This window comes from Dermochelys coriacea, chromosome 10, assembly GCF_009764565.3.
Source record: "Dermochelys coriacea isolate rDerCor1 chromosome 10, rDerCor1.pri.v4, whole genome shotgun sequence".
Classification (NCBI taxonomy): domain Eukaryota; kingdom Metazoa; phylum Chordata; order Testudines; family Dermochelyidae; genus Dermochelys; species Dermochelys coriacea.
Genome location: NC_050077.1, coordinates 3,862,949 through 3,877,043, shown reverse-complemented (window position 1 = coordinate 3,877,043; position 14,095 = coordinate 3,862,949). Strand labels below are relative to the sequence as shown.

The following is a 14,095-nucleotide window of genomic DNA, read 5'->3' as shown; positions in this document are numbered from 1 at the left end:
GGGATGGGGCAGAGGGTCCTTTGTGCTAGCCGGTTTTTGGGATATTTCTAGATTAGGAAAGGAGGTTGAGGTTAGCTAACCCTGACTTTTTCCTAGTGTAGATGCAGCTTACCACCTTTTTAACCTCAATTTAGCTGGTCAAAGCTGACCCAGGAGCGTAGCTAATCCTCACTTAACCTCCACCTCTTTTCCTTATTCAGCTAACCCCTTAGGGTACGTCTACACTGCACTAAAAGCCTGCAGCAGCAAGTCTCAGCGTCAACTGACTCAGGCTGGGGCTGCGGGGTTCAAAATAGCAGTGTAGCCATACGGGTTTGGGCTGGAGCCTGGGCTCTGAGGCCCTGCGAGCAGGGAGGGTCTCAAAGCCCAGGCTGCAGCCTGAGCCCAATTGTCTACACTGCTATTTTAGCCCCGCAGCCTGAGCCCCGTGAGCCCGAGTCAGTTGACCCGGGCTCTGAGACATGCTGCCGTGGTTCTTTTATTGCCCTTTATGTGCAAACTGAAAGAAATATCCAATAAAATCATAGGAAATGCCTGTGTAAAATGCCCCGCCCTTGCTAGGCTGAGACAGTTGGGGTGCTGCACAAGCAGTCAACATAGAAAAAGAACAAAGAATGAAAGACCATGGTACAGCCATGTTTTGTTCTGTCTTCCTCCCTAACTTCCCAGCAGTGAGAGGGAGTTTGTTGTGACATATGGGGACTAAACACTTCAAGAACCACTGCCTGAGAGCATGTTTCTCCAAGATATTTTTCTTGCGTTTTATTAAGAATATGAGGCCATGTCTTTGGGTGATAACTTAGTATGTGCGTATTTTTAGAGAACATTTTAGACATTCGGGAAGGGTTAGTGGGCTGGGCTGCAGCTCCATCAATGTGCAAGTTTCCTGCTTCAAAACCCACAACAGAAACACCAATTTATGGCAAGTCAGTTGGCTATTCTCCTAGGGCTGCTAGTCGTGTCTGAATTACAAATCAATGAGTTGTCCTACTTACTAGGTCAGACTTGAAGTGAGCAATGACCTATTCTATGCACTCAGGCCTGGTATCTGTGCTTCCAAACTAGTGCATGCTCAAATATTGTAGGTGGCAATAAAATAGGGCATTTGGTGCATTCTGCCCTCCTTCTGGGGACTCTACAGAACATGCTTTTATTTCCAGAGCATTTGTCAGAGGCTTGGAAATTCCCAACTTCCATCTAACAAAGATGATGATTAACCAGAAAAACAATGAGGCCCTTCCCTTTGGACTGACCCATGCCAGTAGTTGATGATAAATACATCCACCTCCAATGAGGACCCAAGTGCGGAAGGCCTGCTGAGAGCAGGGCAGCAGGAGAGCCCACCTTTTGGCTTGTACTCGCACACGTAGCTGTGCTTGGCCATGCACAGGTCGGTGTTGCACTGGCCTGTCGGGCCCATCCGGACACAGTGGTCAGCGTTTGATGGATGGGGCTCTCCTGGCAGCCAGTTCTGACAGCTTTCCAGATTAAATCCTTCACCCCTCTGCTGAGCTCCAGCACTTGCAAAATCATTGAATCCAATCCAGACGTCAAGGCCCCTTCAAAACAATGCAAAAGAATGCCAGATTTTTCAGGAAATCACAAGTATTGAAAGGATTTGGGACAGACTTCATCCAGGGTTCTCAATGAAAATAACCATAACAACAACAGCTTCCATCCATGTGTGAGTCAATATTCAAAGAGCCCTTTTAATTACTAAATTATTGCGATACTCATTCTACCTCAAGGACCTGATGCTTGAAAGACAGTCTCCTAAGTAGAAAACCATATTGTGACCTGCTAATGAGTTAAAGCCATAGTCATAACGGCATTTAATTCATGAGGCAAGCTGCCGCATAAGGAGCTCAGATGCCATGGTGATGGGTATGCTACCAGAATCTGCCAGATAATAATATAACAAAGCTGGGACCATGTAGAAACTTCACATGTGTCACTGAGCTGCACTCGGAACCTCCTGATGATGTCCGGGATAGAACGTGGGTTCTCCTGAACAGGTGCACTGTAGATAAAGGAGAATTTCCATTATCTGTCAGCATCTTTTATAAACCTCGCGTTTCACCAATAGGAACTTCTCATTAAGAAAAGCTACTCCAGTATTCTCCAGTAACACTAGAGTTGGGATAGCATTGGTGCAGAGTTTAACACCATACTATGATAAATCCTGGCCCATGAATGGGGTTCCTCCGCACTACCGAAATACGTAATGATATATAGATTATGCGTCACTGACGACTGAAACATAGCAACGTCTGGGGTAGAATACAAGAGCAGAGCAAAGCAATTTAGGACATGGAAGTGAAGAAGAATGTCCCATACAATGGAAACTGCCAGGATAATTTTAGGTCAATGGAATATAACTGCCCAAGTTGGAATTTTGGCTGACTACCAAAGTTGGCTCTTGTGGAAACTCCTGTAGGATCTCTAGTGGTCAAAGGCACCCAGGAACTTCTGCTTTACATCTCACCCAAAAGATAGTGCTCGTATGCTAAGGCATTTGTTCCATACTAACTCACAACAGAAAGCATCACTCGTTGACCCTTTCCTGCACCACCTGTACCATCACCTCGAAGGTAGCCCCTCCAAATTGCACCCATCACGGCTTCACTTTTGAAATCTGAGATGCTTACAAGGTAGTGCTTTGCAAAGAGCAGCTTAAGGAGATAATTGGTGTCTCTCCACCACCAAGTCTGTACCAGATGACATGATTAAGGCTCTGTGTTTGTCACAGAGGTCGCAGTCGAGTAGCGGCCCTGGGGACAGCCACACTGGCCACTGCTGGAGCGGCACTGCAACGGTCCCAGGGGTGGTGGGAGCAGCCACAGCTCAGTGGTTGGCCCCAGAGCTTCCCCTCATGGTGGCCAAAAGAATTGCTGGCCCCCCGGGACTTCCCTCCCCTGCCCAAGCTGTGGCCAGATCAGCAGCGGGCCCCGAGGACTTCCCCCCCCCCCAGGTAGCGGCGGGAGTGGCAGCGGACCCCCAGGGCTCCCCCCGCAGCTGGTGCTGCGGACTTGCCCCCCACAGTGCCCTGCTCACAGCACCCCTCCTCCCGTAAGATTCAATCAGAGGTTGTTATGGTCTAAGTCATGGACAGATCATGGGCTGTGATTTTTTGTTTCTTGCCTGTGACCTGTTCATGACTTTTTCTAAAAATACCCAGGATTAAATCATAGCCTTAGACATGATTAATGAGGTCATACTGAAAAACGATGATGAACATAATTGTTCTGTGAATCAGTAATTTTTATCACAAATCAGATTAAAAAACAAATAATTGCTGTGCTTTGTTCCTGAAACACTGGAAGGGATTAAGGAGAGCGGGCTAGGAAACAGCCTATTTGCTGTCATCAATAAAATCCAATAGTTTTTTTCCTTTTCTAATTCCAGCTATGATCTAACTGCAAGTTGTCAAAAAAAAAAAAGAAAAGAAAAGAAAAAGAAGAATGAAACAAACCAAGATTGGCTGGATTGTTCCCTTTCACCCTCCCTGGCTGGTAGGTCCAGTATCTCTAAATGAGGGTAAACTCTCTCATTTGAAGTAGGAGCTGGATTGCACTTTCCTTATTATAGCAGTAGCATTTCTTGAGAACTAATGACCTGTCTATCTTGGGTCACCGGAGGGAGAGGAAAAGTTCCAGCATTTTGGAAGGGGAGAGTGCTTCATCCCACACTGGTTGTAGGTGTGGGGGGAAACTGGTTCACAGGGCCCTGGTTCTTGGTGGGGAGAACTGGTTCAGAGTTCACAGGCTCTGGGAAAGATCATCAAATGATGGTAGAGAGGAAGAGAAGAGAGTGACCGTAACTGCCATGTGCGCTAATGGGAAACAGATTTTTGCTTCTGTCATTTTCCCACAAGAAACCCTGGAAGTCACGCGTTCCAAAAAAACATGGCTTATACTTCATTTCTCTTTTATCGCCAGGGAAATCACATCCTGGAATCAGCTCATTCATGTTTATCTGAACGGATTAATAAATAAATAAATTAAATAAAGAGAATAAGGGAGCCGAAGTGGAGAACAATGAGCTGCGGCAGCTGGGAAACAGCTTGGTCGGCTTGCTCCTTTCTAGATCTCATGATTTCATCGCCACTGCAGTCCGTCAAAAGCCCTGCACGCAATGCGAGATAAATCAATGCGCTGAGTGACCAGCTCCTAACCCTTCGGAAAGGATGGGCTCCTCTGACTTGGCCTTGCCGGTCGCACATGTTTGTAATCTCGGGATCAATCCCAGTGTGAAGGGAGCGACACAAGAAAACAAGTTCAGGAGAAAGGCCGTTGGGCCCAGGACAGACCTGTTCAAAGACTACATCACATGCAGCTGCTCCAATCTCGTGTGCTTTCTGGGACGTATTTATTAAGAAGCCCCTGCCAACATCTGCATCTGCATGGAGCTGTCAGGCTCCTGGGAAGGTCTGAGCGCTTCCCCTTTAAGATGGCTGGTTGCAGAAAGGGCATTTGTGGGGTGGATTTCGTCAAAGGCTGACACATTCCATGTTGCCTGTTTAGAAACCGCTGGCTGTGAGGTGGAACAGATGCCTTCAAAGCCCAACACTTGGGGAAGCGGGCTGCTCTGTCTCAAAAGGGACAAGGGTCTCCAGCTGAGGCTGACACCATGTGACTGGGCGGCTGTGTGAGACTCAACTGAGAGAGGCCAGGCTTACAGCACCATCTTTTTCTATAGCGCCTACCTCCTGTCACCAGAACTCCTGAAGCACTTTGCAAACTGGACAAGCAGAGCCCTGCTGCCATGTCTGGGGTGGAGGGCAGTGCCAAAGTTGGGGAGCTGGGAAATTTTAGCTAGGAACATAGTGCAAGCTTGGATCCTCACTAAAAGGACCCAATTCTTAAATGCCCACGGAGAGCAGACAAGGTCTGGGGGTTCCAAGGTCTCTTTCAAACAATTCATGTGCAATAAACCGGAATAAAATGCTTCTCTAGCGGGATTTAATTCCTGACAAACTCAGTCGTCATTCCAGGGTCACAGCCAGGGATGCTGCGGTACAGCTGTGCTCATTCCACTACCTTCCTCCTATTCAGTCAGTGACTCCCTTTCACCCTCACCCAGACATACACGCCAGGGACCTCGGCATTTTCCTCATTGGATGCAGTAACCCTAATGCAGCTATATTCTGCCATCCCCAGACACCAAGCACACATGACGTGGGAGGCTGGGTTTCTGATGAATGATTGCAGTAACCCTGACATATTGCACTGCTTCTCCCATCTTTAGATAGTGCCCATCTTTAAAAAAGGGAAGAAGGAGAATCCGGGGAACTACAGTCCAGTCAGCTTCACCTCAGTCCCTGGAAAAATCATGGAGCAGGTCCTCAAGGTAGAAGCACTTGGAGGAGAGGAAGGTGATCAGGAACAGCCAACATGATTCACCAAGGCAAGTCATGCCTGACCAACCTGATTGCCTTCTATGATGAGATAACTGGCTCTGTGGATATGGGGAAAGTGGTGGATGTGATATATCTTGACTTTAACAAAGGTTTTGATATGGTCTCCTACAGTATTCTTGCCAGCAAGTTAAAAAAGTATGAGCTGGATGAATGGACTACAAGATGGACAGAAAGCTGGCTAGATCGTCAGACTCAACAGGTAGTGATCAACGGCTCAATGTCTAGTTGGCAGCCGGTATCAAGCGGTGTGCCCCAGGGGTCGGTCCTGGGGCCGGTTTTGTTCAACATCTTCATTAATGATCCGGAGGATGGCGTGGATTGCACCCTCAGCAAGTTCGCAAATGACATTAAGCTGGGGGGAGAGATAGATATGCTGGAGGATAGGGATAGGGTCCAGAGTGACCTAGACAAATTGGAGGATTGGACCAAAAGAAATCTGGTGAGCTTGAACAAGGACAAGTGCAGAGTCCTGCACTTAGGACAGAAGAATCCTATGCATTGCTACGGGCTGGGGACCGACTGGCTAAGCGGCAGTTCTGCAGAAAAGGACCTAGGGATTACAGTGGACGAGAAGCTGGATATGAGTCAGCAGCGTGCCCTTGTTGCCAAGAAGGCTAACGGCATATTGGGCTGCATTAGTAGGAGCATTGCCAGCAGATCGAGGGAAGTGATTATTCCTCTCTATTCGGCACTGGTGAGGCCACATCTGGAGTATTGCATCCAGTTTTGGACCTCTGACTACAGAAAGGATGTGGACAAATTGGAGAGAGTCCAGCGGAGGCCAACGAAAATGATTAGGGGGCTGGGTCACATGACTTACGAGGAGAGGCTGAGGTAACTGGACTTATTTAGTCTAAGAAGAGAAGAGTGAGGGGGGATTTGATAGCAGCCTTCAACTACCTGAAAGGGGGTTCCAAAGAGGATGGAGCTCGGCTGTTCTCCGTGGTGGCAGATGACAGAACAAGGAGCAATGGTCTCAAGTTGCAGTGGTGGAGGTCTAGGTTGGCTATTAGGAAACACTATTTCACTACAAAGGTGATGAAGCACTGGAATGGGTTTCCTAGGGAGGTGGTGGAATTTCTGTCCTTAGAGGTTTTTAAGGTTAGGCTTGACAAAGCCCTGGCTGGGATGATTTAGTTGGGGTTGGTCCTGCTTTGAGCAGGGGGTTGGACTAGATGACCTCCTGAGGTCCCTTCCAACCCTGATCTTCTATGATTCCTGGATCTTCTCTTACTCCAGAGAGTAAGGATGGGGAGCTAATCAGCAGCGCCAGCTATGCCCAGCCAACAGGTAAATTCACCTTGGGGTCATAACACCCCTTTCTTTGTCTGCTGCCGATACCTGCAGAGCACAGTTGCCCCTTGGACTGTGGGGTGCCATGAAAATGGTGTGAGAATGACATGAAGATGCACCAGGCGCTGACTCTGCCCATAGCAAATCCCAGCCATTAGTGCACTCACTAACCTGGTGACATGAGAGACCAAGAAACTCTTAATCTCAGGACTGCTCACAAAAGCCAGCTCTCCGTCACCATGGACCTGGCAGTGCTGTTGGGCCTCCAGCCACTGGGCCTTCTCCACCACCAGCTGGTAGCAGTGATTGTTGCCAGGGAAGACCAGGCCATCTGACGGGCACATTGGGTGAATCACTGCATGAGAAAAAAAACAAAGCCCCTTAGGTGGACACATGTTGGAAGGTGGGATGCCCGACCCACCAGCGAGACCCCACAATGCAAGTGTAAGACATCAGCTCAGCAAGTGTGACCATGTCCCCCTTGAGTGGCTGGCCTACATAGAGGATAAGGAACCTATTAGAAGTACCAGCCTTTTGTCTTACTCCCTTAGCTCCAGCAGCAGGGGCTTGTGCATTTGGTGCTGAGAGATGTGGGTTCTTACCCCATGGGTGGGCTGTAGTGGGTGGAGGTTGTTACATAATCTGGGGCATGTGAAAACATGACTAAGGCAGGAGGAATTTAGAGAAGAGTGAATAAGGAGGAGGTAGGGAAGGATATGAGACATAATGAAAAGAAGCTTGAGGTGCTCAGATACTATAATGCAGGTGGGCATGTCCACACAAGGGTTCTCCTAGTGAGACTGACCAGATGACTAAACAGGTGCTGGGGGGAGTGGAAGAAACCCTGGGTACTGAAAATGCCTGCTCTATTTGGACAAAGTGGGCCTGGTTCTCCAGTGCCCTGTGTCTTGCGCACTCCTTTCCACCAGTGCAACGTGGGTGCAAAATGCTGCCAGAACATTTTACTCCAATTGGCAGTGATGTATAAGTGCAAAAGATGCAGGGCAGTGGTCACGCGGGCTCTTCATTTCCGGTGCTGGCAGGGCCTTGAAAGGAAGGAATTTTTGGAGGAACCAGTTCTCAGTGTAATTCTTCCCTCCACCCAGTCCAGCCCAACCCAACTTCAGCAGGCACCTCATCAGCCAAACTTGACTCACCTTTGCCCGGCTCTTCATTCTCTGCAGTAATACTATACACAGCTGCTAGGCCAGTGCCGCCCCTATTCCTGATCTGTAGGTCCAGGATTTCGTTCGTCCTGACCAGGGTAGGACACTGCAGGTCTATCAGCTCTGGGGGAGCCACCACCTCGACGTCCGTCTGCACAGAGGTGACCCTGGCGCCCACGAAGAGGGTGACAGTGACGTTGTAACGCCCGGGCAAGGCATACTGATGGAGCGCTGCGTTTTCGGTAGTGTTGAGAAGCCCTGATAGGTCCCCGAAGTCCCACTGTAAAGTGCTGACAGCAACTGGAATACTGACATTGAAGGCCAACATGTGGTGAAGGCCATGGGGGCGGCGGGGACCTGTGAAAGAGGCATGCAGCTGTGCTGGGAAGACAGAGCGGACGAGGGAAGGGCTGCCACAGGACCACCTAGCAGAGTCCTCAGTGCAAAATGGCAAACAACCGGAGGAAGAATTTGGTTCAAGGGCCTCGCCGCACAGACACTGCTCCTGGTCGCCAAAGCCACCGTACTCCTGGGCGTCAGCATAGCAGAGGGCGCTGCAGGTCTCCTCACTGAGGTTTGCGGAAAGGACGGACGAGAAGAGGATGACTGAATCGGCTGCCCCTGTGGTGTTGTCAGTCAAGCATGCTATGTAAGGCACTCCTAGAGGGGAAAGAATAGAGAAGCCTGTTGAAAACCGACCATGCCAGGCCATAACTCATTGGAATCCTCAGTTAGACACCACACCTCTGCAAATGGACTTCCCCCAGGCTGTGAGCTGCAGGAAGACTACGCAGCAGAGGGTTTCTATTCTGAGCATTTCCTGTTGCAATCTTACTTGGGAACCCTTTAATCCATCCGTGGTGTTTGCCAATCCCTTTGTAGCGGTGACAAGAAGAATATCCGGCCATCAGCACAGATTTATGGAGCAGCAAGGCGCAGTAAATAAAGAGTACCATAGAGAACATTCCACTCCCACAGAGTACAAAGCTGATCTGATCCTGAGTCCCTGCTTAGGAGTGAGTGTGGCTGGCACATGGGAAGTGGGTTCTCTTTCTAGTTCTGCCACTAATTCTCTGCAGGGCTTGGTGTCATTCACTTAACTTCACTGGTATCTGAGCAATAAGCCCACACCCAAACTCAGCCAAGCAGAGTGCGTGCACTCAGGCACCCCAATGCGGTAGTATATGGGTAAAGCTTCTGATGCCCTAGCCCATGCCAGACTTGTGCTGTGGATAAGCAGAGGATATAACCCTACAGGCTCGTGGATTACCACACATAGTCACGTGGTGCACGCACATGCACCAAACACAGACACACGCATCAGATCCCATTCCCAGGGCAGTAACTTATTTACTTGTGTTCCCCAACTCTTGACCTGCCCAAGAGGGGTGGGGGTTTTTCCCTGCCACAAACACACACTGATTTTACAGCGTACACAGCCTCAGCCCAGCTGGGATTTCCTTGCTTCGCATCCAATTCTGCCCACGCAATTGAGGGATGTTTACTGGTCTGTTTCTGACTGTTGCTACAACATAGCTCCCAAAACATCTCAACACTGCTGTCCTCGTGCTGGTTTCCCATAACGATCCCATCTGCCTGCCCTGGTCTCTGAAACCCCAGTATAGTCATTGAGCCAGGGTACCTATTAAGAAATGCATGGGAAAAGACTCTTGTTATGATTATAGATGTTTGGAAAGTACCTTTTTTAAAAATACCAGCCCAATTACATCCCAGGGGCCACATGTGATCAGCGATAGCCATTAATAACTGCCAGTATTTCCCAAAGAGAGACAAGGTGACTGAGGTACTATATTTTATTGGCCCAAATTCTGTTGGTGAGAGAAACAAGCTTTCCAAGCACCCAGAGCTCTGCTATTACCTCACCCACCTTGTCTCTCCCATATCCTGAGACCAACACAGCTACACCTACAAGGGTATTTCCCAAACCCATTCTGTTCTATACAAGTTCTTATTCTGCCCTCTTCACCCCCGAATCTGAGCATCTGCCAGTCCTGGCTCCTTATGGTAGGATGTTCCACTATGCCTGAGGAGCAGAGGTGTCGGCTATAGAATCATAAGACTGGAAGGGACCTCGAGAGGTCATCTAGTCCGGTCCCCTGCACTCATGGCAGGACTTCTTCTTTGGGACACCTTAGAGGAAAGTTTATTGTCCAGATTAAGGCCTTGATTCAGCAGAGCACTTACGCCGTTGCTCATCTCCATTCCTACTCAGCATGTATTGACGTCCCATTGACTTCAAAGGGATTTCAACTCGTTAAGCACGTACTTACTTGCTTTGATGAATTGGGGCCTAAGGAAAAAGGACACAGAGGCCACCATCCGGTGGTTGCTTTGGTGGCCGGTGGGTAATGAATTTACTGCTCTCAGCCCTATTCTCAGCGAATGGGGACTCGGTTAATAAAGTCACCAGCATGGCAGGCACTGATCTCTGGTCTGCGCAGAGAAACAGAGCTAAAAAGAAAGGTGAAATGCAGTGCATATCTAGGCAAAAAATGACTTGTGAATACAGTGCTGGGGAAAGGCACTGGCTGCTGGGAGAATGAAGCCCTCTCTTTGTCCACACCACAGATGTGGCATGGGCAACCGGAGCACAAGATTCCTCCTCACTGCCCCACCAATGTGCCTCTAAGGTAGCTTGGAGAAACCTCCTCTGGGGTGAAAAGATAGCAGCTTCCTGCCCTTGGCCCATCCAATCCTTAGCCTCTCTGCTGAGACAGACAACAGAGGAGCCCCATTACTGATATGGATTCCAGTCTACCAGGACCTTGTCTGAGATTCACCAAGGAGCCATCAGATGAGAATGACTTGCCACCGCTACTGAGTGGGCTAGATGAGAACCAGCTGAGATGACTCGAGGGATGGAAGAGTCCTTAGAGGAGTATCAGCCTCTTTGATCTCAATGTTTCCACTAGATTTACCTTTACCATAAACCAGAGCCCATCCCCCTTCCTTACCACAAGTAACATTGATGAATGAAACATTGAAAAGAGGAAGGTTTGCCACTTCAGGAGGCTGGGCGCATTTAGTATCCAACAGCCGACTAACGTTAACTTTTCTTTCTTCCACCCAGCGGGGGAGCCAGGAAAGTTTGCAGTCACAAAGAAATGGATTCAAACTTAAGTTTCTGGAACAGATAGAGTAGAGAAAGATTATGCATTAACTTGACAATGGGAACCACATGATAAGTGTTAATTACACCATCATAAAAATCCCCCTGTTCCCATCTGCACCACTCCAAGGAAATGTCTCAGAAGACTCACTAGGGGAGTTAATGAATAGAGAATCAAGCAATAATTAACATGATTTTTCTAAAGGCTAGAATTAGTGCAAGCACTTTCTTCTCACAATATAAATAATATAAATAATTGTTGCAATTAGAAGTAAATTACAGCCATAATCCTATATTCAAAATAGTCTGCCATCTAACATCAGTTGGTTGCAATACCAACCTCTGTAGCTAAAGGAGATTTTTTATAGTGTCATTAAAAAACATCTACGAGAATCAAATTGATCTATCAAAAAAGAAATGCAAACGCAGTGGCAGTTTTGTCATGTGGCAGTTTAATGAAAAGATGGAAATGTTAACTGCAGTTGTGTTTGTCCTAAATTACAGCCGTTGGCATTCAGCTGCAAAGAGGATAGAGGCGGGACAATGTTTGCACAACCAACTATAGTTGTGCTGCCAGCAGCGTTTGAACCCAGTTCTCTTGTATTAAAAACACAAGCCTCTACTGCTTGAGCTAAAGAATTAAATCCCCTTGCTGGTACATGTAGCAAATGTACTGATCTCTCAACCTGTGGCACAGCCACTAGAAGAAAACAAAGACCCACATGCTCCTAGTGTGGGTTTTATTTATGTTAAAGCTAGATAGTAGTGCAACTATTCTTTAATCTTGCTCCAGCTATTACGGCAGTAGGTCTTGCGGGTCCCAGTCCCACTGCAGGACTCTGCTGGACAGTATTATTATTACTGTCAACAATGGTCCTAATTCTCTGTAGGAGGGAAGATGCAGAATTGGAAGTGATTCTTGCTCATTTGCATATTCCTCTGGAAGAGTACAATGGGAAAAGTTGCATGTGAGTTCTACTCTTCTTGTCTGTTTCAATTATTTCAAGTGACAGAGGCTGTAAATATGTCAATTTCACCTTCGGAGTTTAACCCTTTCAGGTAAACATTTTCAAAAGCATTTTCAAAAGGTGCCTAAAGGATAGTTCCCTGTGTCCCAGGCCAGTGCCCCTGCCCCACAGAAGGAAGGCGAGCAGAGATTTAGCCTTGCTGCTCCCAGCCACTCTCGGAGTCATGTGCTTTGAAAATGCTAAAGTAAATAGAACACTTGTGCTCTTGAAACTCCCTGAGGGCTCATCTACCTGCCCTGTGGAGTACAGGGGTAAGAACAGCGCTGCCCACCAAAGTGCTGCCATGTAACTTCTCTATGTGGACGCTGCAGGTGCAAACGAAAAGGTTCCTAGTTGGTGTTAACATCATCCTCTTGAAACACCACCACATTCATGTGAACTAGGAACCATTTCGTTAGCGACACAGCGTCCACACGGGGGAATTAGGGTGCAGCACTTCAGTGCGCACAGCTGTTCACAGCTTCACAGACTGAACTGCGGGGCAGTGTAGACGTAGCCTCAGGGTACATCTACACCGCAACTGTGGCGGTCAGTCTGATGGACATACCGAGCCAGCTTTGAACTAGCTACCTTGAATAATGAGAGCAGTGAAGCCATAACAGCATGGGGTATAGGCCCCTGGGTATGTGTTCAAGCAGCTAGCCCATGCTGCTGTTGCTTCACTGCTATTGATACTGGAGCTAGCTAGGTCAAAGCTACTTCGAGTATGTCTACATGCAGACACACCTCTGATTGCAGCAGGAGCCAGGGGAAGGGAATTCTGAAAACAAGAGCCGTATTCAGAGAGCTGAAGATTAAGGAACAAGAACTTACATGTAACTTAAATTAAATAAATTATCAAATATTCCATCTTCTAACGTAGAAATCATGTTGTGGCTTATATCTCTGTAACACAGGGAAAATGGGAAAGAAAAGTTTAATAATCATTCATAATTATATAAATAATTTTCTGCCATTCTTACAGGGTGAAAATCCAACCCTGAGCTTTGGATAGCTAGGGCCCCTGCTCTAGGACTTTTCATCTCAAAGGGCACGCTACATATAAAGGTACAGTCATTAATGGCCAAGTACTAAGTCCTCCCTTCAACCTACCTTCTCTTTCTGGTTCTAGGAGCCAACAGAGCCTCAGGAGTGAAGAAGTCAATAGACCAGATGTTAAAAGGTATTGGCCCTTACGGGCCCGAGGCAGCACATCTGTTAAGGGGACGTGGCCTCTTTAAGGCTGAGTTTTTGGGAGAGGCAGTCTATAGCTGGAGCACAGGACTCAGTCAGGTCATGTGACTTCAGCAGGGGAACCAGACCTGCTATAAAAGAGGCAACCTGCTGCCAGTAGGAGAGAGCTCAGGGTGGGGGTATGGTTGTTGGGGTGGGGCTCTGCTTCCCATGTGCAGTAGCTGTGCAAGGGGCTTTGGAGGGAGTGGGGGGAGAGGCCTGAGGCAGGGCTGCCCACACAGGCTCTGAAGCAGCCCACAGGGAATAGGGATGCAGATGGGTGAAATTGGAAGCAATGCACTAGTGAGAACCTTGGGGCTGGAGCCTGAGAGAAAGGGAGCGACAAGGGCCCCCTCCCTTCCCCACACACACACACTCCCACACCCTTTGCTGGTCCTGAGACAAGGGTGCAGGGCTGCTAGCCGCAGTTCCTAAGAGGAGAGCTGTGTGAGCCTTGCGCCAAGGGCTGAAGGACTCTCTAAGCCTGTGATGGGGCTAAAGTGCTACTGAGCCCAGAGGGGCCTGTGAGCCAGGGCTTGTTTTGGCTCTTTCTGTTGGACTTTTATTTATCCCAGGAAGGGGGAGGCCTTTAGCTTTTCAGTGGAGCACTAGGAGAGCCTGTGGAGGGTCCCTAAGCAAGAGGGGAAACCAAAGCACAGAGCATCAGTTGATGGGACAAGGTAAGTTGACCATCTTGTCCTAGGTCTGTCTTTGGTCCAATGAGACCTCTCTGTTTCCTTATTGTGGGTCTATTTCTTGTTATTTTTCTATGCGGATTTTGTGCAGCTGAAAGGTGCTGGCTTGGCATCCTAGAGACTGAAGCCTGTCTTCACCCAAAGAACAGGCT

General features: G+C 48.3%; 1 protein-coding gene across 1 annotated transcript in view; it reads right to left on the bottom strand.

Moving 5' to 3' along the window:
• PKD1 (polycystin 1, transient receptor potential channel interacting) overlaps nt 1-14,095 on the bottom strand; it is a 139,718-nt gene that overhangs the window by 67,564 nt on the left and 58,059 nt on the right. Inside the window, 5 exon segments of the mRNA XM_038419109.2 lie at nt 1,345-1,559; nt 6,884-7,067; nt 7,870-8,538; nt 10,854-11,023; nt 12,850-12,921. Coding sequence (XP_038275037.1) covers nt 1,345-1,559; nt 6,884-7,067; nt 7,870-8,538; nt 10,854-11,023; nt 12,850-12,921 — 1,310 coding nt within the window.